Consider the following 27,841-nt stretch of genomic DNA (forward strand, 5'->3'; position numbering starts at 1 on the left):
GGTTCTTGTCACGTGACTCAACGGACACGTTCAAATCTGTACGCGGCCGTTGCATCCACTGTGGTTGCATCTGGTCAGGTTAGCGTTGGTCATTTAGAACCGAGGTATTCTATACGACCACTACAACTGCCTGCTGTTACTACGAGTCCTCGTCCGTAAGTTCAAAGTCTGGTGCCTTCAGCGCTTGCATCATCCACTTCATTTCTCCGTCCGTGCAACATTCCCGCTGTTTCACTATGAACCCATACCATATAGCCCAGTTATCTTGTCCTCAGCCTTCTTGTGTGCTTCAAAGCCTCCATTGTCTCACCCTGTAAGCACAGTAGCACTGAAAGTCACAATGTGCTGTAGTGACTGTATTTGTTCCGGTTTCTTGTCGTTGACGTTCTACCTCCATGGTCCAATGTTCGTTACATTGTTTTGGGGAGGGCTTGTTCCTGTTCTTATAACTGGTAAATCCGTGCTGCCAGCGTCAGCAATGACGTTGACCAGAGTGCCTCGTCATTCTGCCAGTCCTCCGTTCTTTCTGGTGCCTATCAGCGTCTTGTTAGAAGCTACGCGCACATTCCGCCCCCACTGACCTTTTTTTTTTTTTCTTTTTTTTTTTATTGGGGGGGGGGGGGGGGGGGAAGGCCGAGATGAAAGTTGGTGCAAGCTTGCACTTGACGTCGTAAGGCACCGTACCAACCGCCATTGCTCCGTATCATTCCTGTGCCCGAACCTTCTGCAGCATACATTTTGGTCCAGAGCACTGCACGGGCCCGGGCCAGCCCGAAAGCCCGAGCCCGGCCCGGCCCGCGGGCCGGGCTCGGGCCGGGTAGCACGTATTTTCTCGGGCCCGGGCCGGGCTCGGGCTTGAACAAAAAAGTTCTCGGGCCGCGCCGGCCCGGGCCGGCCCGGGCCGTGCCTGGGCAATCTTGTGCCGTAAATCATAAATTGTTGTTGATAGCAAGAAGTTTGCTCATTAATCTTTTAGGTTCATTGAATACAAAAAAAGCGAAGTGCAAATTCACTACAGCGTCGTTAAAAATAACTAAAAGACGTCTTGAAGCTAGAAAGCCTTCAAGCTTTTTCCGTGTGAGCGAGGGTTCAGTGTTATAAATTGTAAACAAAATAAAGTCCCAGACATATGCTTGCCAACCTGTCTGATTCATCGCTCTCAAAAATATCTAGTTCACTATTAGGAAGATTTAAAAAAACGTACGCAAGCGCTTTGGGTACCGTAAAAATAGCGTTGCGATGTAAAACCTATGGCGATGCTAATTTTAGCGTGCCCAAAGTGCTTGAGTATGTTATTCTGACCCCCTTATTGCACAGAGCGCGACACTATATTAGCGTGAACAAGCGATCGTCGTGTTTTTATGTTTATCTTATAGAATCAAAACGCTGTTTTCAAAACTATTAGTGTCTTTAGAAGTGCTCATCTGGGCCACAGACCTAAGCGGTATACTTTGGTGCCTACTAACACCATTTCGAAGTAAAATTCGAAAAAAGAGCCAACGTCGTGTTCGCGGTATCAGTGTCGCGCAGTGTACATAGTCCGTTCCGCGCTTGCACGTTTTGGGAACCATCTTGAAAAATACGTTTTAAGGGGTTAAGTAGGAATATATTAAACTTAAGCTTGTCTGAAAGGGCTGTTTATTTTAAAAACGCGTTGACATGTCAAGCTACTTCAGAACATATTCTTAAACAGAAAAGGTGTGCAGACCAGGCTTAGAACGATGGAGACTTTTTGCGAAGAGGTTGCGATGTGCAGGGCCTTATAAAAGTAGGTTGAAACGGGACGCGTTCAAACGCAAAGGGTGTTTCGGAAACTGGTTCAAATAAGAAGGGCGTTTAGGGAATGGGTTGAAACAGGACAAATTCAAACGAGAAGGGCGTTTAGGGAACTGGTCGAAACGGGACGGGTTCAAACGGGAATGGGTTGTTTCGAGCTACAGTCATTTGGCCGGGTCGGGCGGGGCCTAGAAATTAAAAATTCTGTCGGGCTCGGGCCGGGCCCGGGCAGTGTCTCTTCCGGGCCAGGTCGGGCCGGGCCTAGAAATAAGAATTCTGTCGGGCTCGGGCCGGGCCCGGGCCGTGTCTCTACCGGGCCGGGTCGGGCCGGGCCTAGAAATTCCGGCCCGTGCAGTGCTCTATTTTGGTCCATCGTATTTGTTCTTGGCAAACCTTACACAGAAGAAGACATTCGATCGCGCCAAATGTATGCTGCAGAAAATATGGGTACCAGAGCAATAGTGGCTGGTGTGACGTCAATGCAAGCCATGTGAACCGCAAGCTTTGCTTGAGCCTTTTTCGCAAGCCAGCCTGTACTGGTGTCGCTGGTCTGTCCTAAATAGGGATGCCACGGAACTCCCAAGGGTCCAGTTCAAAAGGTGCCGTTTACGCCGCTTCACGGCGACAGTTTCTGGTGGCTCATTGCAAAAATTTTAACTCACCTGACCTAGCCATAAATGCCGCGTCGCGCTAACAGTCTGTTGCAGCTTATTGCAGAAAAACGCCAACCTCAGCTGTCGATAAAAAGTCGCTCGACGCTCTATAAACTGACTGCCTCCGATATTTAGGACAGGCCAGCGACATCAAAACCTGCACAAATAACGGCAGCTGACACTAAAAGCGCCAAAAAGACTGGGACAGACGACACAATTCCTTTGTCCTTGTCTTCTGATGCTTTTTGTGTATGCTCCATTCACCTTCAAAAAAAAAAAAAAAAAAACGAAAAGAAAAAAAAGTTTAACAATCTAATTGGGATATGCTTGTCAAAAAATTAAATTCGCACTGAAAGAAAATTTTTTTAGAGCCATATTGACGGCGCGAGACGCGATTTAGTTGGTAGTCACTTCCTTTACACTTGTTTTCTCTTGGCATTTCGGGCATGTGGAGGAGAGGTTGATCGGCTTCGCCTTCACATTGAGGTTGCAAGAGCGAATGACCATCTCGTTGAGGTCGAAAGAGTGAATGACCATTCCGTGACGTAATGGACTTTGCGTGCCACAGAATTTAAAATAAATCTCTGACCGTCAATATTGCTCTAAAACAAAAATTTGATTTGCGTAAAATTGCCAAGGTGCACGACCACAACTACAGATCCTGCACCTTGGCTGGATATGGCTGCACGCACAACGCGTTTAGCCGTTTCCTGGACAACTTTCCGTAAATAACCGTTTCATGAACACGTCTCATCAAAACATTGGCGTTTCGTAGACACACACATCTAATAATGTCTTTTATTTTTTTTTTTTTAAGCTGGCGCATGATATATTGGGACGCATTTACTTGTGATGGTCCGAATCTCCAAACTTTTGAAGGAAAGTTCGGCAAACGTCTGCGCATGCACGAGAACGTGACAGGGCGACGGATTGCAAATATACGCCGTGTGGTTGTCATCATACGGTGTATTGCTACATTACTACTACAGGGGTGGAACAACTGCGCCATTTGCGCCATTTTGCGCCAGACGCATATGTCTGCGCCATCCTGCGCCATGTTGCAGAAACTGCGCCACAGCCAATACCTCGCGCCATTATGCGCCAGATCGCAAAACGTGCGCCAAGAAACTTTTTATTTTGTCTTGGTTTCGGTTTTATTGACTCGATTCGCAACAATGAGCGCGTTCAGCCTGGTCGGCCTTGCAATCCTTTGTTCTGTTTATTCTCCCTGTGTATCCCGAGTCGGAAGCGCGCGAAAAAACTCGGATTCTAAGCGCCACACCACCTGCGACTGGATTGTTATTCTTCAACCATAATTAACGGTTAAGCAAGTCGGCTGAGGTGAGGTCGAGTCGTTAAGCGTCAAATTGCCTGAGGCTCTGCGGCCCGGGATCCGGACGTCAGCCAGTTGAAAACAAATGAGCAAGATATTCCTTTTAGTACTTCATCGTTAGAAGTTGGAACCGCATTCTTGCAAGATAAATCGTGATTTGGTTGAACTGAAACGCGGTCCGATCCGAAACCTTTCCGGCCAGCAGCTCTTTTGCGAGTGATGGATCTGCTCGGCGTACTTTAACCTTGCTCCTGCTTATCGCTTCAAATACGATAACTTCGTTAATCGTAGTCTGCTGCTTCGTAATCGAGTTGCACAATAGGATAAACGCGAAATTTGTTGCCCTGTTCCTCCGTGCAACTGTACGTCCATTGCTTGCGCACGTCACGGGGTTCGCACATATAATTACTATGTCAAGCACGTGTGGGTTGTGCGATAAGCAGTGCTGATTTGCATTTTGAGCAGCTGAAAGCCGCTCGGAAAATATCAAGGACGCTATCTTGAGAAACAGGGTACTGGCTTTTTGATTCTCATTAAGGCTCACAAAGTTTCAAGTTTTCGCATCTGTTACACTGTTATCCCACCTACCTAGGTCCCTAACCATCCGTGTGCATCTGTTCTGCTAAGTACGATTGAAATTGCTCCCGTGCTTGTCTAAGACGCAAGCTGAAGTGCAATGAAAACTGATCTGAGCTGCTCCTAGCCTGCTCCAGAACGTAGTTTTAGCTGCTCCCAACCTGCTCCATAACAGCTGTTTCAGCTGCTCCCGTGGCTGCTCCCAGGTACATTTCATGAGTTCCACCTCTGTACTAGCGCATACGGCAAGGTGCAGAGTAGGCAACGTGGTAAATGTTTGTCAGCTTTTGTGAGTGTGGTTCTCTTGAATATTTTCTGCCTCAAGAACAGATCGACCAGGAATTGATGCCAAAATGCCGCAGTTCACTGCACAAATGACAAATGATGGGGTACATTCGGGATAATCCGATATTCATTTTATCTTTCCATTGATGCAACGAGGTAGTTAGATTGACAAGTTCTTTAAAGCACTCATCGCCATTATAGCAACCCTGTTTTCGACTCTCATGTAGTTTGTGCCAAAACAAAATTACTTTTCAAGTAGCATTATTTTAATTTTCATCTGTCTACATAAAACTGAACGCCCTGCGTGTCCTAACATCAGAAACCAGCATTTTTAAAGTTTAAAAAAAAATGTGAATATGGGATACACATTTTTATGCAAAGCTTAAGTGACTTAAACAGAAAGACTTGCATATTTACAGTATTGTTATCTCTTCTGGTGAAGGCTCAGCAGCCATTGCATTCATTTTCGCACACGAAACAATGACTCGCAGACCTTTACTTTCCTTTATTTCAACAATACACAATTGCAGGCTTGCGCTGATGAGGCCACAAAACTGACTTGTATCGTGACTGGACAAAGGCTGTTTGTTCCTTGAGCTCCTGTCATGCTGCGCCATCTTACAGCGTTTGTCAGAAATAAGAGTGAACCTTTGGCCCACTTGCTCCTTGGCAAGGTGGCACCGTTCAGTTTCTTCCTCAGTGCTCCAAGGATTACTGTTTGCTAAATTGCCAATGCACCAAGACCAAGGAGCATGCTACAAGTGTAGTTCCACATATTGCAACTCTGAAGTCAAATAACTATAATAATCTTTATTGGCTTAGGAGAAAGATACTTTGAACCTTTTATACTGACAGATGAGTGCATGTAGCTGCGTGCCCAAAAAGCCTATTCTGTTTTCGTACTCGTGACAGACTGCTGGGTCCCGAGTCATGGGCGACCCCCGACCCTACAAAGAGTCAATGGACGGTGCATCCGACGCCTCTGAATCGGAGCGAGAAACCAGCAGCAATGGGGAGGTTAAGGTGCGGCTGAACATTGCGGCTGGGGCAACAGAACCCCTCAAGGTGTACCTGCGGCTGAGGCCACGAGCTCTGGGCCGCGCTTTTGCCTCCCCGTGCTTTGAAGCCATTGATGCCACTACCTTGGTCTCCACAGTAACCGTGCAGGACAACCAGCAGCAGAGAAAGTTCACCTTCACCAAGGTAAGTCTTTTTTTCTTTCTTTTTTTATTGCTATTCGGCTTTTTGAGTGAGTGTAGTTCTAGGAGGGGTGTAAAGGCAAAATGCCATATTTGCCCGAGTAGTAGTCGCACTTCTTGTGAGCAAGGCCCTTTCGTCGACTTTCTTGCGGAGCACACATACAGCCAATCATCAGGTTCTGCACGGCAAAATGTGGCGAATAGCAAGCTTGAAAACATAATTCTCCATAAAAATGTGATCTGAGCAGTTAGCATTTTTGCATGAAGACATTATCTCTGTCCCGTAAATCGTCATTTTTTTTGCCGATTGTGGCGATTCGCTGTCGTCATGCTCCGCAGGAAAGCAGACCCACAAACCTTGTTCACAAGAAGTGCGGCTATTACTTGAGCAAATACGGTAAGTGCTTGTTATCCCGGCCAGTGTGGGTGACAACACCAGAACATGTGGCTTGTGGTACGTCGCTTTCTGAATACTCTGCAGAGCTTGATGGACTCCGACAAGATGTGTGCTTGTTGAGATGCTCTCCAGCTTGTTTTCCGCAAGAATTTCAGTGTCTTTATTCTCGAGTAGACGTCCATGTTTTATGGTCCCAAACGATAAAAACGTTTTCATGTAGGCAGTTCGTTCAAGACAGTTGACTCTAACTCAACGCAATGCCTGTGCACAGTTGAGTCGTCTGCCTCAACCGCGAGCAGCGTACAGATCAGATGTGAGTGCCAAGTCAGTGTCAGCTGGGACTTCTGTTTAGTCAGTACTTTACTGGTGTCAACCGAACCCAAATGCCAAACTGGAAACAAGCACATAATTTATGTGTTGTTTCCGCAGCCGAAGTGAACTGCTGAGGCGTGATTGCTGGATTTTCTCTGCAGCGGTTGGGTAGTGGGTATGCTGACCAGCATTTGCCAGTAGGGGGATTCGGGGGCGGCACGAGTCTTCTCCTTGGTGCACATCAAGTTTTGTGAATCGTCTGGTAGATGTCGCCGAAAGCACCACATGCCCTCTGCCCATGCCACACTTTGTGTGCTGTCGCTCGTATTGACCGGCACAGGTCTGGAACTTGCATTAGGAAGTGTAGTGTGAAAAGGGTCACTAAGCCACTTTCTGTGATAGTTTATTTGTGGTCATAACTCAATCTATGGGCTCCGAGCATTCTAAAAGGGGCACTGACACCCCAAAGGTCGTATTTATTTTTATTGTCTAAAACGATGCAAGTTGTAGTCATAGACACGCAAAAAAAAACCGCATCGCGAAAAAAAAATTTTCCCGCGCGCGCGCGCGCCTTTTTATTTTTGGCGTTTGATTTTCCCGTTTCTCTCCTCCTCGCTTCTTTTGATCGGTGACGTCAAAAATCAGGAAATTTAGAAGCTTTGTAGGCGACATCTCTATAACATTTAATTACGGCAATCTTAAAACATGTTTTTTAACGCAATTGCGAACGCACTACGGCCCTTCTTTTTGAAATACCAAAAATCGGGAGTTCGTTGTGGTGCCGTCTCCTGGATTTGTATCCTCCAACGGAAAACAGGCGACACCGCTCAAAACCGGTCCGCCGCAACGCCGGCGCTAGCCGGCGCTCGCTCCTATCCTCCTCGCTTTGGGTCGCCATGGCAACAGCAGGGAGTGGTGACAGGAAAGTGGACTCTCAGGTCTCCTCAATTTTTGACGTCAAGGCACCGGCGCCGACCGCGCGGGAACTTCGAATTCGGCACTTGGAAATTGTTTTTTTACTTCACGAATACTGAATTCCCAAATCTCAAATTTTGAGGGTAATGTCCCGGCATCGTTTTCAATCGTTTCGGATAATAAAAAAAAAAATATGATTTTGATGTGTCAGTGCCCCTTAAAGGAGCGAAACACTACATTTATCTGTGGCCGATTTCTCTATTAAAATTGGCATCAAGGATTGATTACCTCGTAACTATCGGCGTCATCGTACAGGAGAAAAAAAAGAAGCCCTTCGCCTCATCCAGTGGCAGACATCTGGTCTCTGTTATAGTCAGGGATAATCAATCTTTCATACTGATTTTAATAAAAAAATCTGACACGCATGAATCTAATGTATGGCATTTTAGGCTGTCGCAGAAAGTAGTTTAATGCCTTTATAACGCTCTCAAATTTTGTGTGCATATCTCGTTTGACCTTATCTCATTCACAATTAATAAATGCTTTCGTGTTTCAAGAGATTCGTATCTGCCATGCCTGCGCTTCCTCTATTGTTCACAGTGCTACAGACCGTCCAGCAGATCTGTTTGTCTTGGGCAAATGAAGCAAACTACTTTTATGCCATTTATTTGTATTGTAAATGAATTTACTTTTAGTTCATAAAAATGTCTACCGCAATATATTTTTCTAGTGCTTCCTGGTTTTTTTTTTTTTTATTTTTCTTGCTTTTTTATGAAATTTTAACGCAGTTTACTTACTTTTCTACCCTTGTCATCTTCTATATTCAGTTTTACCATACATCCAAACGTGGTCAAGACTGGACCACATAAAAGTCAACAAACATAATACAAACTTGCCAAGTCGCCCGTATTGCCCGGAAAACTTCGGAATTTTTACCAATTTGTATGATTGTACGATTGACAAAAAAATCTCTTGGAATACACAAATTACCCCCTCCCCGCACTTAGAAGAGCTGTGCCCGGCCTTTGAAAGAATTTTCACCTTGTACTTTTGACATTGTTTATCTTGTCGCAAAGGACAGAATACACATCTCCTTCCTCATAATGTTTCGATTCCGCCACGTAATCGCCAGGCAAAATTAAGAATATTTCCCGATCTGCAGCCGCGAGCTGCAACCATCAGAACCACGTGGCCAGACGTCAAAGGGGGACTTGTAAAAAAAGAAATAGCAAGTTGTGCTACTACCTGCTCAATAAAAGGTAATTTCCTATAAATCTTGTCGTTCGCACATAAGTATACATGCGTCAAAAACCTGTTATCATAGACAAAATTTTTATTATACGGAGCTTTAGTGGCACCATCTATCTGAGGTCAACAAAACCCTCCATCCGCTACCGCGAGGAGCCGCCAGCAGCCGGACGGCCGCAGTGCCGAATGGCGCACGCATAAGGTCACGTGGTCGCGAGCGGTTTCACTTCTCACTGATCGCGCTTAAGAGAGAGCTTCACCGGAACCCGATGCGTCCCCGTTTCATGTCGCAGCACACGTGACTCGGAAGACAGTGAAAGAGGCGAGAGGCGCCAAAAATCTCAATCTTTGTCTTTTTTTTTTTCTTTTCTTTAATACAATTAGCACATGCAGGCAAAGGCGGTTTTTCATCCTTTACTTCAGAAGGGTCGAGATACCAACTCCCAAATTATTTAAGCAAAGCACTGAAATTGTTGCACAGCTCCTCTAAAAGCTGAGGTACGACCTCGGTTTTCTGCAAGGAAGATAATCGTCTTAGTGCTCCAATCTCCTAAGCTGGGAAGGGAGCCAAGCAGGGTAAAAAGGGGAGAGGATATAGAGTAAGGGGGCGGTCAAAAGTGGACAGCGCGAAGTGTACGTCGGCAAGAAGGTTTCCTTGCCTTGTTTGGGAGACCTTCGAGGGTTTCCCGAATTTCTTCGACAGTCTCTGCCCCTTGGTGAAGTGCTATTTTTTTCCAGTTTAAGTATTACTTTACAACATTCGAGCCATCTAGAGATTCATCACAATGTGCCAGTTTCTCCCTAGTGTGCGCATTATTGTTTATAAGGTCTGTAGGCTTTTTGCACCACTTTATTGGATACATGCCAAAACTGGGATGGGTTCCTTGGCTACCGATCGAGATATGAGTTGCCCCGAGTGTTTCAGGATCCCTGCAATAAAGGTCTGAGTAAATATGGCCCCCACCCACCTTACCTCGGCAACAGGTGTTCCCCGAGCTGTCCCAGCAAGAGGACATCTTCGAGGAGGTGGTGGGCGGACCCCTGGCAAGCTTCATGGCGGGCCACCACGTGCTGCTGTTCGCCTACGGGCCAACGGGCAGCGGCAAGACATACACAATGCAGGGCACCCCCGAGCAGCCAGGGCTCATCCCCCGCACCCTGGACAGGCTCTTCCGGCTGGTCGGCCCACAGCTGACGTCCCGGGCACCCTTCGCTCCCCTTTACTTCGGCGAGGTGAGTGCCCGCCCGCGGCAGGGACCGACCTGGCTGAATCCGCTGAGCACGGTATTGTTGGAAGACAAGGAGCATGCGCTGAAGGCGGAGCTTCTACCGAATTCTTAGCCTGTCTCTGACTGTGGCGGCTTGAACGGAAAGCTGTGGTGGTTTGTTTACTCGCCAGCTTTGTTGAGCTGGCGAGTCCGTGGGATTAGGTTAAAAAACTCGCTATGAAAAACTCCAGTGACGCGATTACCGCGTCATTTGCACCAAAGTGCTTATGCCCTACGAATGTGAGAAATTTTGACCAACATTGTGCCAAAACTAAATTTTACTTAACGCTGAAAATATAATGGTGCAGGCCCCAAATGCTGACTCCGCTCTAAAGTTTCGCAGTGTCCCTCTTGTTCATTTTTTGTTCTAGTGGGACGGTTAGCTTTGTTCAGTGAGCTTCTCACTGTGCACTTATGTACTGCAGTGAAATGGCAATTGCACGAGTAGGCATTGTAATTTTGTGTATCCTATTCGTTGCAGTGTGCTAAGGGTGACACACTTTTTCAGAATGTCACACACAATTTCTGATTACATAAGTTCAATATTTTTGATCGCCAGCCATTGGAGTAAATGAGCTGGAGCAGGGGGTGAAATCTTGGGAATAATGAGTTCGGTAGGATTGTTTTCAAAAAGGCATCTTTACTGTTCACGTGCCGATTTGTCTAATACAATGTTGCATACAAAACATTATTGATTTTCAATTACATTACCACTAGTCTTTTTTTATCTGGATTAAGAGTTGAATTTTATTACACCCTCCAGGAACTGGAACAAACTATGAATTTGGGCGCTTCAGGTCATCCTATTTTACTATTATTTCAGTGGTATGGTATGGTATGTACAATGTGGTTCACCTTTGATTTCGTACAGAGAATGACCATTCGCAGGCAGGGGGTACACATACTACACAGTGCCCTTCATACGTAGGCATGTTGTTGCCGGGTCTGGTGCTTCTACATGTTATGTCCGAGCAGCCGTCGCCGGCTGTCGGAGTTTTAATGAAAGCAAAAACCCATAAGGGCTAAACGATTAGTTCGGTAGGCAGTTCAAACAAGCACACGTGCGAGCGCGCATCCTGGTATGCGCTCCGGATCAAGGCCACACCCAAAGTCATCGCGATGATGATAGTGCCACACCCATGGTCGGTGGCAATGATGATGATAGTCCAGCAGCGCCGACACATCACTACATATGACTGAACAGCTAGTTCTGTGTTTGTGGGGATGAAACCTGTCATGCAATACATGGTAAGAAAAGGTTGCACAGAATTGGGAAAACAAGGTAGGCTTCATCTTTCAGTTGGACATGCTGACACATGAATAATAACACAATGTTCACACTGGTAAGAAAAAAAAATGGAGTCTGTACTGATGCTTGAAATTTTTGGTGCTCTTAAATGGACTTCAGAAGGTTACTCTAAAATGACTAACCAATCGCATTGTTTCACCGTAACTTGGCAGAAGTGGAACGCTACGGCCCTTCGAGCCAATCGAACCAACGGAGGCATGTACAACCCTTACAAAAGGTACAAGGGCGAGAGCATAACCCAGCAGTTGGAAGGGAGACCTCTCCCCTCACGTGGACCCTCTTTTGTGTGTTGCAGACATTTTTTTTTCTTCCCCTATAAAGTTAGCTAGTCACTCATAATTTAAACAAAAACAGCTTTCCTCTTTCTTCCACGGCCGTGGCTTTGACCGCACCGTGCACGGCTACTAATAAGGTGGAGTGCAGTCATGTCTCCCTCCAATGTGCCGATTGGCTCACACCTTTGCCGTCTGCCAAGTCACTGTGAGACAAACATAGTCGGCGTGGCTGGTGGCTAAAATGGGCGGTTCACACTAAGGTTCACACAATAGGGGCTCCTCTCACGAGACTCCTTGTATGTTTATAAAATGTAGAAAGGTTTGTCAGCCTTTTTGTTCAAGTGCATACTCAGCAGCATATACCTGCAAGGGTTGGCCATGCTGCAGCTTGCAAATCACTTCTGCTTGTCATGGCACAATCTGCACCTCCAGTGTTGTGGCTCTTTCAAGAAAACATTGCACTGTATGCTCCAAAAGCCGTAATGTGCACACGTAAAAATGAACCTAGTCTTGACGCAAGAGTGCAGAATCATTGGCATCATTTTGTGGAGCCAGGTGCATTGACTTTGCTGTGTAGAGCTCGCCGTAGGTCTCTTGGCTACATTTGCGCAATGCCCTTCTTTCCAACAGCTTGTCCTTGTAGGCACCAGACAAATGACTGGTTGCAGCTAGTTTTCCTGATGGCTATAAGCATTTGATTGAGTTTTAGAATACATGGCTGCACTCAGACAGAGACAGCTGGATACCACTGTGCGTGCAGTAGTGTCAGGGTGTCTAGCGACTGGAAAAACCAGGAATTCTTGGAAATTTTAATTACTGGGAAAGATCGGGGAATTGTCAGGAATATTGTCAAAAAGAGCCCAGTCGGGGAAAATGAGCAAGAAACACCATTGAGTGCCCTCAGCAAAGGCTTAAGGACTTGGGTGCAGATAAATGGGCGGTCGATTCTGCTTAGAGTGGAGCGCAGGCTCTGCTCACCCAGTGTAGTGTGTGCTACTCGATGCAAAGGAAACGGCCAACAAATCCAGTTCAAGCCTTGGACTGGATTGAGGGCGCGACGCTATACTCCGTTTCACCTTCAGTCCGAGCGCAGCGGACGCTAGGAGCCATCGCAGCCAATGCGGCGTTGAGGGAGTGTCATGCGACCTTGAGCTCCCTGTGTCGCCCCGCCCCACCGGCAGGTCACGCGACTTTCTCCCACCGCTAGATCGGCTGGGTTGGCTCGTGGCGTCCACTGCGCTCGGACTGAAGGTGAAACGGAGTATAGACTAGATCCAGTTAGAGCTACTAGATTTAGTAGCAAATGAAAAAGCTGCAGACCCCAATTTAATTCAAGCCCTAAGCCGAAAGTATCTGAACTTCTGAAGGTGTGCATCTGGTGGCCATGCTGCCTTTCGGTTATTGACGTGTGTGGTTGAGCGTCGTGTTTTCACTGTGTTTCCGGAAGTGGCCTCTCACTGACGATGTCGGCAACAAGAAAGTGCTTGTTAAAGCCGGACTGGACGAACCCGAATATTTCGGAACATGCAAGTTTGATTAAGCCCGTGCAATCATATCCTTATAGTCCTCAATGCCTTGTGTTGTAATGGTCTTATATATTTAACTGCCTCCACAGTGGTCAAGGAATTTCACCTGAAATCGTCGGGGAAAACCTGGAAAAGTCTGGGAATTTCAAAATGATAATTGGCTAGACACCCTAAGTGTCCAGTTCTTTGTCCTTGTCTTCAGGCTCTACCATGTCTTCAAAGATTCAGCATCAACTCGCCCAACGATCAACACTATTAATTGTTATTTGCTAAAGCATTCATTGTCTCATGGAGCGAGCCGACATAATCAGATTTGAAACATTGCAAAACGGCACCTTAATGAAACCACACGCAAAGCTAGCCACGGCACCTTTACACTTCGGTCCCATTGGCTGGCGTGCGTCGACGAGGCTCCCATTGGCCGCTGCACGTCAGTTTGTGTGGTGTCATCCTGACTGTGTTATCACACTGTTGTATTATCACTGGTCCGCTTTCGCTCGCCTCTTATCAGCGCATGGAATAAACTAAGGGGTTCGTTCTGCTGGGAACTACGTTGCTGTCTGTTCCTTCCTCGCACCGCAAGGCACACGACACTTTGAACAATCGCTCACCCGATGGCGCTGCGTGTCCGCGAGGCAGCGGCTCCATTTCGCGCCCAAGGTCAGCGCATTGCGCGCTGCGGATTAAAGAAGGAAATGAAGAGTGGCGTGCATGCTTTCGCGTTCACAACTCAAAAGAAGTAGTTAGGTGTACATAGAGCCTTTTTTTATTCTTTATGCATACGTAGGTATGGTTAGAGAAACCAAAGTCCCACTTACAACAACAATAAACATTCTATTTAGCGTAACGGTGCCAATGTGTAATTTGTAGGATCCTCCCTCACCTGGATTCATTCTATGGTCAGCATTTTTCGTTGGCAGCTTTTGGCCAATTCCAGTTTGGCCACCCCTGGCACATACCAACCAAGGAGGGCTATTCTTCTGCTTCCCCAGGTTCAGCCCTTGGAGCACAGGAACGAGAAGTACATCCTCCAGAAGCGAGACAACCTGCTGCTCCAGCAACGAGCCAAAGGTGCAGCAGAGTACAGCACATTCCTCTTCACCAGCTCGAGCACCACCAGCAGCTGCGACGCATCGGCCTTCAAGCCCGGTTCCATGGACGTCTCTGTGTGGGTCTCGTGTTACGAAATCTACAACGAGAACGTCTACGACCTCCTGGTTCCGTTGGGGCACGGCCAGCGACGCACGCTGAAGCTGGGCGAAGACCACGACCACCGTGCTTACGTCAAGAACCTCACCGAGGTTCCAGTGCAGACCGCAGAGGACGCTTACGCACTCCTCTGCGTGGCTCGGCTTAACCTGAGCATTGCGGAGACTCGGCTGAACCAGAGTTCCAGCAGGAGCCACTGCATGTTTAACATTCGGTTGGTGCGGTGCGACGACGCGTCCGATGAGCCGGCAGTTAGCTGCCTGACGTTGTGCGACCTGGCGGGCTCGGAGAATCCGGGCAAAACTGGCAACGTGGGAAGCCGTCTCAGAGAGGCCGGTCGCATCAACAATTCTTTGCTCGTGCTCGGGCGCTGCTTAGAGGCTCTGCGGCTGGGCAAGGGAGCAGAACAGCGGGCCCCCTTTCGCGACAGCAAGCTCACGCAGGTGGGACACTGGTTTGCTCTTCCTCTCTCGGGATCTCGTGGTGCTGGCATATTTTCCTGGGTTTCGTGCCGCATTTTGCATTGACGAATGGCAACAGTGTAAGCTGGTTGTTATCTCGAGCCTACTGGTGCAAATTTCTAACCGGGCCGATAGCTACCAGGCTGGCATTGAGTTAGGTGGGTATGATGTGGCTTTTGAGGCCCCTAATCATAGAGTTGCAAGAAGTTTCTGCAAACAATGATGCTTCAATAGATGCTAGCATCTATTTTGGAAGCGGTCGCATTGGGGGGGGGGGGGGGTACTGCTGTTTTAGGAGGCCTGGTCAGTGCATCGAGTTTATCTTCTGGTAGAGAATGTGGTTGACACCCTGAACGCGTGGATTATTTCTTGTTCTGAAATGTTATGTGTAGTATGCCAAAAAGACTGTTCCCAAAAGGTTTTGTGTTCCCACCTTTGGTGCAAACATTTATTGCAGGAGATGCTGGGGAGTTCTAATTTTTTCATTAGAAGGCATTCATATTGCTTCTGGATCACTGCCGTTCTTGGTGGCTAGCATCTATTGCTAAAAATTATCTTGTCACCTCATGTACATTAACTAATCAGGGGGCCCCCAAATCTGCCTTGTCAAGCATAAATATTAAACAAATATTCGTTACTCATTCCTCTTTTGGACGTTTGCAGACAGTCTAATGTCAGCACATGCTCAATGACTCCCACCGTGCTTCGGTTGTGCACACAAAAAAGTGTTATCAAAGGCAGAAAGCTTGCGCGGCAGGTGGAGCATATAGTGCATTCTTAATTTGTCACCAACTATAGGAATTGAGGACAATTAAAAAAAAACAATTCGGCATGTTGTTACAAAAATGCTTCATTGCTATCATTGCAATAGAATAGGGTCTTCAAAAAAAAAAACCATTGACATTTGTTCTGTTTTAGCCATACTGAAAGTGTTCAGTGGTCCTTCAAAGGTTTTTGGATTCTTTGAAGTCACATTTCACACATACCTTTCCAGAAAATCCCACAAAACATTGCGTCAACCCCCGAGAGCACCGCGTAGTGCAAGGAATTGTGGGGCCGTTCAGATTGCTTGGTCCACCTCATACTCTTTATGCATCCCAGATGGAGTGCAATTTCTTCTTTTTTTTTCCACAGAGTTCAGAGCACAAGGAAAGCAAAGCCAACGCATCACAAAGTCGATACACTGCCTGCTTTGTTATCGTCCTGCTTTCGTTGCATTCTAAAATCGCTCCTCTATGTGTCGTACATCGGATAGCCGTAGCATGTCTAATGGAGAGCTCAGATGGGGAGAAATCCTGGAGATTTCTCCCCGGCGCGACCTTCGCGCGACAGAAATGTCTGTCTTTTGCTATGCGATGCTACACAGGCTACACGGCAGAGGGATGGAGGGATACTTGAGGGCACATACAATCTTGGTTTTGCAACAGATTGGTTTCTTTTCAAAAATATTCTTTGTTGTTGAACTACGTAGAGCTCGCTAAATTTGCCTGTGCTGATGTCTAGTGTACAAACCGCTGAATTCGACTGCAAATGCTGACATCCTTCTCCCCCCGGCATTTCGTTGGAGTGAACGACTAAACTGAGGAAGAAATTGCGCCTACTGTCGACGTCGTGCACATCTCTGCACGGATTTCTCCCTCGTGTGAATACCCATGGAAGGCAAGGCGAGGCATATTTCCGGAATAGTCTACTGAACAAAATTTCTCCAAAATTCAGTTGGAAATAGGTCAATGCATAGCTTTACATTGCTGCACAGAAGCCAAACTCTCCTTTGTTCAAATTTCAGGTGATGCAGGCTTTCTTCGTCGGAGGCGGCATAGTCTCGCTGATCGTCAACGTCAGTCCGTCCCCCGCCGTGCTCGAGGAGTCGCTCGGGGCACTCAAGTTCTCCGCAGTGGCCACAGAGGTGGTCCCGGTGGCCGCAGAGCCCCGCCACACCAAGTGCCGGGCGGCCGTGCAACGCCTGTCGAAGGTGCGGCAGCGCACCGACCGCTGGTCGACAGACTGCGATGCCTCCGAGCGGTCCTTCGACGAGGACAACGTGGCCGAACTCTTCGAGACCGTGGAGACCCTGCAGCGAGAGCTGGACAGGGCGCAGCAGACTATTGCGCACCTGCGCCAGCGCGTCCAGGCGCAGGAACAGTCCATTGATAGGCTGGAGGATTCTCGGCGGAGGATGGTGAAGGTCTACGAGGAGGTGGTCAGGGTCAAGGTCGACTGTGCCAAGGTGAGCGAAGGGACTCTGGAGCATAGGTCGGCATTTTAGAGCCCCTTCATTCACCATCACATCACGAACAAAATCACGTCTCCAAATTCATTCGCATTCACGTTACAAGGTACTCCGACCTCCCAAAGTCACAGCCCATCCCATCCCGGCGTTCAACCGTGCCCAAACTTTATCCCCTTCACATCACGGCTTTCAAACTCCGCCGAGAATTCATCCCCTTCACATCATGGGGTTCAACCGCAACAAGAATTCATCCCAATCACATCACCGCCGCCTCCGAATTTACGGAGTCATTCACCATCACATCACCAATTCACGAAGTCATTCACCATCACCACGAATTCATTGGAATTCACAATCATGAATTTATTGGAATTCACCATCACATCATGAATTCATCCAAATTCACCATCACTTCACAAAGTTATTCACCATCACAGTCAACACGAATTCACCGGAATTTGCCATCACATCATGAATTCCGCATAATTCACGAACTCATTCAGGTTCATTCTCATTAAATTCAACTTCACGGCTGGTAGCCCTTCACGAGTTCGCAGTTCTTGCGGAATAGGACTGTGGCGACTTTTTATGTCAGCCACTTGAAACCAGGACCTTACCACTTGAAACCAGGACCTTACTCCGTCGGGGAAGTGGGGTATTTCGAGTGCGCGAAACTCAAAGCAACCCAGCCAATGCCACGCTGCAATCGTGTCACGTGAATGTGTTCCATGCGCCGTCACGCGGAAACCGCAGGTCACGTAATATGGTCTCGGCGCCGGATTAGGTGCACCTGCCCGTGACGTCGGCTTCGTCTTCGTCTCTTCATTGCCACTGCCACCGCACTTTGAAAGTGCTCGACAAAGAGCCACTGCGCTGAGGCGCACACGGTTACGCAGCGAGACTGATGCCCAAACCGCTAAAGTCAAATCGGTTCCTGTCGTTTGCGGTGAAGGATGAAAACAACCAGCAAGCAAACTAGCACCTACGTAACATGTTTTCCACCTACTCTGAATTAATAACCGTAACCACTATCACGTCGAGAGTTAAGTTCACGGTATTACTTCCCATCACAAACTTATCAACTTCACGAGCCACTCCCATCACAAATCCATCATGCTCACGAGCCATTCACCATTACGTCACTAATTCATTGAGTGATTCACATCACAATGAATTCTATTCAGTTCATGAAGTCATTCACAATCACAACACATCATGAGTTCATTCAAATTCACGAAGTCATTCACAATCACATTACGACTTCATTCACCATCACATCACAAATTCATTCAAGTTCACGAAGTCATTCACCATCACATCACGACTTCACGACTTCATTCACCATCACATCACGAATTCATTGAATTCACGAAGTTATTCACCATCACATCACGAATTTATTTAAATTCACAAAGGCATTCACCATCAGATCATGATTTTTTTTAATCTCAAGAATTCATTCAGAGCCATTCAGATTCACGCCGGGAATGTGAATGAAGGTGAATGAGCGAGTTCATGAATGAATTCGCCGAGGTATGCTCTGGAGAGTAGTTTTAATCTTTACGGCAAATCAGTCCTACAAGTTTCAACCTGAATCTTGAGTTTGGTACATGGCTTGCGTGTGATAGAGCACCATGTTGCTGGTTATCCTACTTATACAGAATGTGTGCGCTTAGCAGCAAGGCCGACGCATGTATAGAGCCGATCTATATTATTATAGATTGCGATGAACATTATTATTATATTGCCGAAATTCTTGGAAGTATTGTTACAAATGAACAGGCGGGGAAACAAAGAATAACAGGGAAGACAGAAACGTTTAATGGCGAACTTGTGCCCAAAAATGAAAAGGAAACGGAAGATAAAAGCAGAGCGTCGGCGGGCGTCAAAGTCGGCGTAGCAGCAGAGTCAAACGCTGGGGCAAGACTGACTCCGCTCGCCATGAGGAGTCCCTTATGTACCCTCGTGGGTTTCGGGAACATTCGGCGTTGAACTTCCGGAACTCTATCAGACGAGAATGTTCTCGAACTTGCGAGAACCTAGACCTTCCGCGCGACAGTCAAGCACAGTAATCACTTGGGCACGCATGTGCTCGCTCGCTTGGTGACGCGCCTGGCATTATGACTACACGTTTTGGTGGTCTTTTCTATGACAGCTTTTAGGACATCAGATAGAGTACAAAATCAAACTTGTTGTTAAAAATTCCTATTGTTTAGAAGTTCTACTCTGACGAATTTCCCAAGATATGAAGGGTATGCATACATACCAGGTTGTACCATTTGTTTGGCATTCTCTCAAATGTCTCGATATGCTCAGTATGCTTGTCTAATGATTTTTAATGATTATGCATATCTTGCATGCTGCATTCTATTTGTGTGCGTGCATTTGCACATACATCGAATGTAGCACACGATCGGTGTAACTTCGACTGAGGCAAGTGACTTGGCATCCACGCTGTGCTTGCTGTTCAGCACAGTAAAATTAGGAATGGCGAGTGCTTATATTAGACTGGGACAGTGGATATAATGGCATAACACTAACGCAGCAACATTTTTTTTTGTCCTGATCAGGCACACAAACCAAAATTTCCATAGCGTGAGCACTGTTTCCAATGCCTCAAAAGCTAGCTGAATTGCTCCATGCTTAAGTGCTTGTCACTCAGAATTTCCCCTACCTGACAACTTTCCGTTGTGCAGAGATGCAGAATAAACAAGCAAATGCAAGTATGTAAAATGGGAAAGTGCACGAATTGGGCCTATGGGATCTCTCCAAAGAAAAATTCTGCTTTTGAAGAGGAGTTCACCTCCTGTACTAGTACTTTGACAGTCCTCGAAGATGGGGAATTTATCTGTGCAGGAGGTCCAGGTTTTGTCTTTCTCCAAGAGCTGTATCTCCATACATGTGTGTTCTAGAACTTCGCTCGCATTTGCCTGATCTGTTTTTTTTTCTTCTTTATTTAGGTGTACATGCGGATTGAACTGGACCGCAAGTACAAAGCACAACGGAAAGAGCTGGTGAAGGCACGCAAGGAGATCGCCCGGTTGAGGGGAGAAACCGGGCCACCTAGGCTCTCGGACGTCATCGTGCTTGGTGACAGCGAGGACGACAGCGATGAAAGCGACGGGGAGTCTGTTGACGAGTCCACAAGCTCGCTGAACACTACCAGCCACGACTATCCGCGGCAGAATGCTCCTTCGTGCAGCGAGACAGCAGCCCCCGCTGAAGTCCGGAGGTCTCTGCGGAGCACGCTTCAGGCGGAGGTTGATCATCTCCGTGCGCAGCTGGACGCTCTGTCGGCAGAGAAGACATTGCTTCTGGGTGCTGTTTCTGCAGAACGGGATGCCGCCTTGGACAGTGCAGCGCAACTCGACTCTCTGATGCAAGAGCTTGCCGATGCCAGAGCAGAACGGAACCAGGCAGAGCGCGACGCAGACAGAGCGCTGGAGCAACTCCGGGAACTCCGCGAAGAGCATAGAGAAGCTGTCGTCAGTGTAAGCTTCTCCACTACGATTGAAGCGTGCTAATTTACGAAGAAAATAGCGCCATATCTACTGCATCTATGTTATACATTATCTGATCTCTACCTTTGTAAGGACTATCACCAAGGATAGTCTAGTATTATCCAAGCATTGAACATCCCGGGAGATAATTGAGTAATCTTGCGGGATTATGTGGCAATACTATTCCGTGCCTTAGTTGACCTACATGTTTAGGAGACTCTCAACAGTTCAGTGCATTGGTAGTTCAGTCACTGGGTCAATGGTTATGGTAAAACAAACTAAAGCTTCAGATGTGTCTTATCGCTCTTTATGAGCTTGTAACGCTTGGGAAAGGGTAGTGGCACATTATATTTGCAATATGATATATGGTTTCTTTCCTCCAATAATCCCAGAAAACACTGGATATTCAATTATGGTAGACAATCTGGTCAATTTTCTCGTGCTGATGAAGCTGGCGTTGCTCGTTCAGGTGGAACTTCTGAGGAACCAGCTCGCAGCAGTCTCCCAAGCTCAGGAGACAAAAGCCAAAGAGCTCGCAAGCTTGACCTCCCAGTACCAGCAGCAGCTGGACGTCAACGCGGGCCTGAAGAACAGGCTCGCAGACATGGCAGACATCGTCCAGAACACAGATGCCCTTCGCCATCAAGTAGAGATGTTGCAACTGCAGCTTCATGAAGCGACCGAGAGGCAAGAGCTTGCAGAGTCTGGAAGGCTAGAGGCTGAGAGCAAACTCTCTTCCTCTAAACTGGAGCATAGGCGTGAGCTCGACCTCCTGGGGCAACAGCACGAGGCCGCGCAGCGTACCACCTTGTCCCAGTTTCAGTCAAAGGTGGATGACCTAAAGGCAAAGTGCGCAAAGTTCCAGCAAAAGTGGGCAGAAGCAGAAGCGTCGCGAGAGAAGGCCTGCTCGGATGCGGCGCAGAACAAGGAAGCGCTTTTGCAACAACTCGAAGAGGTGCAGGCAACCTTGACTTTGAAAGAGAGTGAGCTGGAGTGCTGCAAGGAGCTGCTCAAGAACAGCGAGGCTGCGCAACTTGTGCTTCTTGAGCGCACCGGTTCGCAAAGGCCCAAGTTGGAGGACGTCACCGAAGAGGTTGACGAAAACGACGAAGGTAACACTTGGCGCAAGACTCCAGCGTCCAAACGGCAGCGGCCGAGGCGCCAGACTCAACAAGTCGGTGACGCTATTGCCTTCTGTGATGACGACGACTTTGCAGCTCCTCGCCGCGTGACTCGCTCCAGGGCGAAGAAGTCCAGCATTTCCGTGGCAGAGCAGGTGAGCACTGTTTACTTTGTCTAGCTTATCGTAGTCTTGCCGACTCCAGATATTGCATGGTCACTCGAGTGCACTCTTTACCTTCAGTTTAATTGAGAAATTTTGTTTCTGGAATTACATGGGGAAGCTATAAAGCCTTGCTGAACTTCCCGCAACCTGACAAGTAACTGATCAGGGATAGTTTGCTGATCTGTGGCAGTATTTGGTCTTGGGAATGGGAAGGGGTTTTTTTTAAACTTCGACAGGAACAAGAAGGCATAAAGTATTACCGTAGTTACACGATTGTAAGTCGACCTCTCCACATGGCACATCAGCAAAAAAAAAAAAAAACATTTAGATGCTTATTTTACTGCAAAAACTTAGAATGGCAAAATATCTGTTTTGAAAGCTCAGCCTCTAACACGCGACCGATGCCTTTTGGCATGCTTTGACTGCACATGTATGCGCGGGAGGCACTCACTCACTCACTCGATCGAATGTCGTTTTAGCGAACTCCAACACTTTAGCAAATAGTCCACCGCCGCAAAGCTGCGTTTACGGGTGGGTCAAGTGGGTTAACATTTTTGTAATGAGCCTCTGTAGATTGTTGCCGCGAGGCGGTGTAATGTAGGCTCAGCGCGGAGGGGTGGGTTAGCATGCACCTCCATTATTTGCTGAAACGTTGATTCGCTCAGATGTTGCTGTTAGCTAAAGTCATTCGCTTGTGTGATACGGACTGCACCTCGCATGAGATGCCCACGTGTTATCGAAACCGGTAAGTTCACGCTCGAGGCGGGACAACTACGCTGCTCCCCGTTGTTCTCACTTCGTCCGCGACTGGACTACGACTCGTCCACACTGGTGATGTCAGGCCCATTGTCATCACTGCTACGTTCTTGAAGCACATCGTCGCCGTCATCCAACGAAATCTCACACTTTGCAAATGACAGCATCAGCCGCATCTTCCGCGCTTGCATTGCACACTCTTGCGGCATGCGTTGCAAGCTTGACCTCAAGCTTATAACCGAGCTTTCATTTGCACGTCAAAAGGTTCCCGGGTGGCAAAAATTGGTCTTCAATCCTTTGCTAGGGCATGCCAGATGCCCCTTCTTGGTAATTGGCACCTAAAACCTTTTTACTTTGTGTTTTTATCATACTCAGTTTTTTATGTTATTGCACCATTTTCACAACTTTTGCTCTATTCCTCATTGCTTCTTCATTCATAGACCGTGGACACAGTAACGTTGCACACCGTTCCTTAAGGGGATACTGAGCCGAAATTTGGATTTCGCAAAGTAAGGCTGCAGACGTGTTGAACTGGACGCTACGAACTCCAAAACATCACTCGTACATCGATATCTCAAACGGATGGCCGTACTTTTGGAAAAGAAGGGCGCGATCAAGCGAGTCTTTTTACATAGCTGTCCTCCGGGAGAATTTGAGAATGAGGAGAAGCGGCCTCGCTTCTTTCCTCCTCGCTTCGGTTCACCAGCTCGACGGGACGTAGCGAGGAGGAGAGGGAATGGGAATCGTGACGTGCCTTGTCAAGTCGGCCGGGTTCAATCGCGCACTTCTTTCCCGATATATCCGTTAGATATAGCCGTATGAGTGATATCTTTTTATTTTGCAGCTTCCCGCCTGTCCGCCCGACCTTGTTTAGTGAGCTCGAAATTTAGGTTCAGTATCCCTTTAAAGGGGCCCTGCAATCATATTTAAGCGTCTACCTTTTTTGCGGTTTCCCCGTCTCTTAGGGGTCGGGCAAGCCAGCGGGCACGGAGAGAGTAACTAAATATCAATGCGCCATATTTTGACCGGACGACACGGAAACCTCCTCCACCGACGAGGGCGACCCGCGGTACCGAAAGCGCGCAAAATGTGACGTCTTTGGTCCTGGGCTTACTACTGGTCAGAGCCGCTAAAAGCTTCTTTTTAGTCGAAATACAAAATATAAGTGGCGCGAACCGTTTCAATTATTTATAAAAGTAGTTTTTGTTCAGTATTTTAGATCAAAAAAGAAACGAATGCACTTCATAAAGTACGGAAACAAGAAATGACCCGTCGACATACCCGCCACCAAGCGGTGGAAAAGGCGGCGCATACTAGAAAAGAGTAGTGGGATCAGGCGCCGACACGGAAAGGTCCCGGATGTACGCAGCGGCGCCGCGGTCGTATGGGCAGAAGGATCCGACCGGCTCCGAGCGTTCCGAAGGCCTTCGGCGAGACGCTTCGTCTTGCGGTTGGGCCGTTTCACGGTATGGCAGCGCAAAGTAGCTCCCATTCTGAACTGATCTTTACCCCGTGTTTGCTGTCGTTTGTGGCCAATGAAGTGTTATGCCGAATTAGTCTTTAATCGCGCAGCAAATGCAATGAGAGCCGCTCTGGGTGCCCGCTGCATACATCCTGTCGAGAACACGCTTTAAAGGGGTACTCCGGTTATTTTTTGAGCTACCTCAACTAACTATATTTTCTGACTCCCCGGCCTTTACCCTTTCCGGTATGCTATTTAGTATCGCGAAATTCATATTAGTTATTGTGAAATCGGCAAATGAAAATGATGCAAAAACCAACATTCAAATATTCCCGCACTTTTCAGTGCCGTGACGTCAGTGGTGGGCAGCCTTGCCAGTCGAGCAAGCAGTCTAAAAAATAGAATATGCCAATCATTAGTTCCGTGGTGGAGCGCGAGGACTGGAGCGAGCTTCCAAAGCATTCATTTGACACCATGAAACTGCTTCGAATCAGTTGGGAACAAATTCTACAGTCCAAAAAGCCCCTGCCTGCCTGCTTTTAACCCCTGCCTGCTTTTAAGTTGCCTATAACTTTTAAAATAAAGGGGATTTCGAGAAAAGAAACGTTTCACTAAGTTACTACATTCAGTGCGCTCAGGTTCGGTGCAAATTAAAAATTAGTAAAAAAGTCATTGCAGGGCCCCTTTCAGTATGCAGATGTCAATTATATTTCCAACTTTGTCCTTTTCCGAGAGCAAAATTGTACTTTGATTTTCGAGTCAGTCCAGTCATGTAAAACTGGCATTAGATACTTTCTTATTTATTGCGGAGCTGAATTCCCTTTTACCCACAACGTAAACTTCGGACGTTTAAGCTTCGCCTTCATAGGCTTGTTCACACACTTGCATTTGACTATGACCAGCTGAAACAAGACCGGTTTTTAAGCCTCTTCTGATGGTTTACGACTGGCTCCGCAGCACCGCATCCGGTTGTAAGCCGTTGCAAGAAGTTTAAAAGCAGTATTGTCTCATCAGGTTGTAGTCAGCTGCAAGTGGTTGGACGGGCCGTAAAAGCGGAACGCGATGGCGTTATCAGGCTCGTTAGCCTCCCCTTCTCATGCTCTTCCTGCCAAGGAGCAGGAAGTGTGGCGGATATGGGTCTAAGCTGGTAGCATGTGTCACGCTCGCAACTGACGGGTTGTGGGTTTGAATCCCGTCTAAAATTCTTCAAATTTTGCTTTAAGGTAAATGAATTACTTTTTAAAGTGAATTCATTTGAGATCTTTAATTTGCATTTCATATTATGTTTTTTAATCACTTTCATATCGCGCTTGATGTCACGTTTCACGCAAGGGTTGTGGTCGTAAGCACTGTGGTCTGCAGGAGGTCATGTGGCTGCACTGTCACGACCCTATGGACCAATCTGGGTTTACGCCACACACACCGGCTTTTCTGCGACGCAAGCTCCTTAACGCCGTTGCGTTAAAATATTTTCGGTGATCGGCTAACCTTGGCAGTTGGTCAAGATGACTGCACACTATCTGTATAACTCCAGCTTGCTGAAGTGCAAGACTGGAATCTAGCTCCTTCCAGATTAGCAGTTTGGCAGTAGTAGTTCACTTTGTTTGAAGTTGCTGTCTCTGCTGCCAGAAGTACGGGGAAGAATAATTTAAAATTGCTCTTCGAGGGTAGTAGGGGGGGGGGGGGAGAGAGAGAGAGAGAGAGAGAGAGGAGGAGGAGGAAGAAGAGGGGGGGGGTGGAGGGGTGGTTTGACTTTTAGATGAACTCAATCCAGGCGGCTATATGAAGCATCAACTCATTTGCCTACCTTTAGACACGCCGCCAAGAAGGTCAGGCAACTTCGTCTCGCTTTTTTGTGGACCGCCTCGACACTTCCTAGGACGGAAAACCAGTTTCTGCGATTTCGGACAACTGGCCACAGCGATCTTAAGCGTGCATCGAAATGGCTCGCGTTTTGCCACCCTGAAACGTAGCTCATTCTGGAACAAGTCTCCAACTCGCGTATTTACTGCATCCAAGGAAGCTGTTTGTCGATTTCCACCTCTCGACACCGTAGAAAGAGTCCATGGCTGTTGCCGGCCGCAATCTTGGCGATGGATGTGGCAGACGCCCGTTCCACCACAGGTCGCTCCCTAGCCGACAGTGCGTGGGAGCTTCGGCCAGGAGTTGGGACTCCGCGACGATACCCGCGTTCTGCAAGATTTTCACTGGGTCTTCTACCACCAGACATCGGACGGCACGACAATCTGGCTTTTACAACGTCGTCTATTGCCACTTCGGGACCGCTTTTGCCATATGGGAGAGATGGGACGCTAAACAAACCAGTCGGAAACTCTTGCTGCCGGTCGTACTCCCAGCCACTCATTCCGAATTCTACTGCCCAACCTTTTGCAGAACCGGAGCGTGCTGGCCGAAGCCAACTCCAGCTCGTCCCCACTGCAACGCGTGCTTGGCTACGTGACTGACGTCTTCTCCAGGGCGAGTGCCGTGGGTGCGGCCGACGCGAAGCTCCGCTCCAGACTGGTCGAGCCCGACCCAGACTTCGTGGACTTGACACTGTCGCACGAAGACAATTCTTCGACCACCACTCCCTGCCGCAAGAGCAGCCGGAGGGCAAGGAAGTAGGTGACGATGCTGTTCCAAGTTGCCACTTTTTATTTTTAAAACTTCCACTTCTCTGTGGATGACTTCACTTTTTGTGTTTTCTTTTCTTAGTGTTTTCTTAGTCATGTGTGTCAGGATGCCGGCAACTTGTGCCAGATAACCTCCTTTATTCTTTTTTTTTAATTAAAATTCCTTTTCTTTGCATGGCTATTTCTTGTTTTGTGCAACAGTCTCTCTTTTTTTTAATTGCATCTTCTAACTCCATTATTTTATTAATGTCTGAATTTATTAGTCTTTTCTTTTTTTTTCTGCATCTTCATACTGTTGAGGCCCCCAGCCCTTCTGTTTTATATAACCATGTGTGGTCCTGTCTGGATGGTTATATTCTGGACTTTGCTCTTGTTGCATTTGGACAGCAGGAGGACCAGGAAGTAAACAACGCTGTTCCAGTCTGCCCATCTTTTTTAAACCTTCCACTTGCCTTTACTAGATGAATTCACTTTTTGTGTGTGCATATGTAAATTAAGCTCTTTTTTTGTGTGTCTGTGTCCATGGGTTTTCTTTTTCCAGCATACTGTATCAGGATGCTGGCAACTTGTGCCAGAGAACTTTTTTTTAATTCAGATGCATTTTTCTGCCTAGAACTTAGTGGACAGCCTCTAGAGTTGTTGGTTTTACGAAGTGAGTGCTACATTGCAGGGCATTTCAGAACTTTTTTTATTTCTTTTTAACTTGTTTTGGTTTTTGAACTATCATTTTCGAAATTTAAGGGCAATGACGTGTAATGCTATTCAGTCGTGTAAAATATTTTGAAAGGTAATTTATAATGATCGCTGCAAATTACTTTTACTGGTGAACAGTACCTCAACAGGGAGAAGTTACTGCTCCTCTCGTTTCTTGACGAGATTCTGTGAAAGTGCATCGCTATTTTTTAGCTGTAGTATTTTATCTCTCTATTTTTAATTGCATCTTTTAGCTCCATTATTTTATCCATATACCATGCATTTGTATTTATGAAGAGCTTTCATGCTTCATCTTTCATTACTGTTCCTTTCTGTATATATATTCTGCATTAATAGCCGTTGCTTTTTCTCGGCATCTGTATGCTGTTCAAGCGTGCAGCCCTTCTGTTTTATGAAACTATACGGTCATATATATGGATGGTCATAATTGCTGACTTTGCCCTCGTTGCATTTGGGCTGCTGTTTTGTATGTGCACTCTAAATTTCCAACTAAATAAAGAATACTGTGTATTCCATGCT

General features: G+C 47.1%; 1 protein-coding gene across 3 annotated transcripts; it reads left to right on the forward strand.

Annotated features, from left to right (window-relative positions):
* On the forward strand, positions 1-27,841 carry LOC8041101 (kinesin-like protein KIF20A). 3 transcript variants are annotated; one of them, XM_029972633.3, is made up of 8 exons: positions 1-155; positions 5,536-5,826; positions 9,679-9,927; positions 14,065-14,724; positions 16,529-16,969; positions 19,933-20,463; positions 20,942-21,748; positions 26,370-27,841. In XM_029972633.3, exons 2-8 carry the CDS (start codon positions 5,554-5,556, stop codon positions 26,598-26,600), a joined length of 3,192 nt encoding a protein of 1,063 aa, XP_029828493.2. In that variant the 5' UTR covers positions 1-155; positions 5,536-5,553; the 3' UTR covers positions 26,601-27,841. The 3 variants fall into 3 exon arrangements, with proteins under 3 accessions (XP_029828493.2, XP_042145641.1, XP_040359581.1); XM_042289707.1 differs by lacking the exon at positions 1-155 and having other exon boundaries at positions 5,556-5,646; positions 5,780-5,826; XM_040503647.1 differs by lacking the exons at positions 1-155; positions 5,536-5,826; positions 9,679-9,927 and adding an exon at positions 11,136-11,210.

Source organism: Ixodes scapularis, unplaced genomic scaffold (genome assembly GCF_016920785.2).
Source record: "Ixodes scapularis isolate PalLabHiFi unplaced genomic scaffold, ASM1692078v2 PGA_scaffold0__279_contigs__length_252992795, whole genome shotgun sequence".
Taxonomy (NCBI): Eukaryota; Metazoa; Arthropoda; class Arachnida; order Ixodida; family Ixodidae; genus Ixodes; species Ixodes scapularis.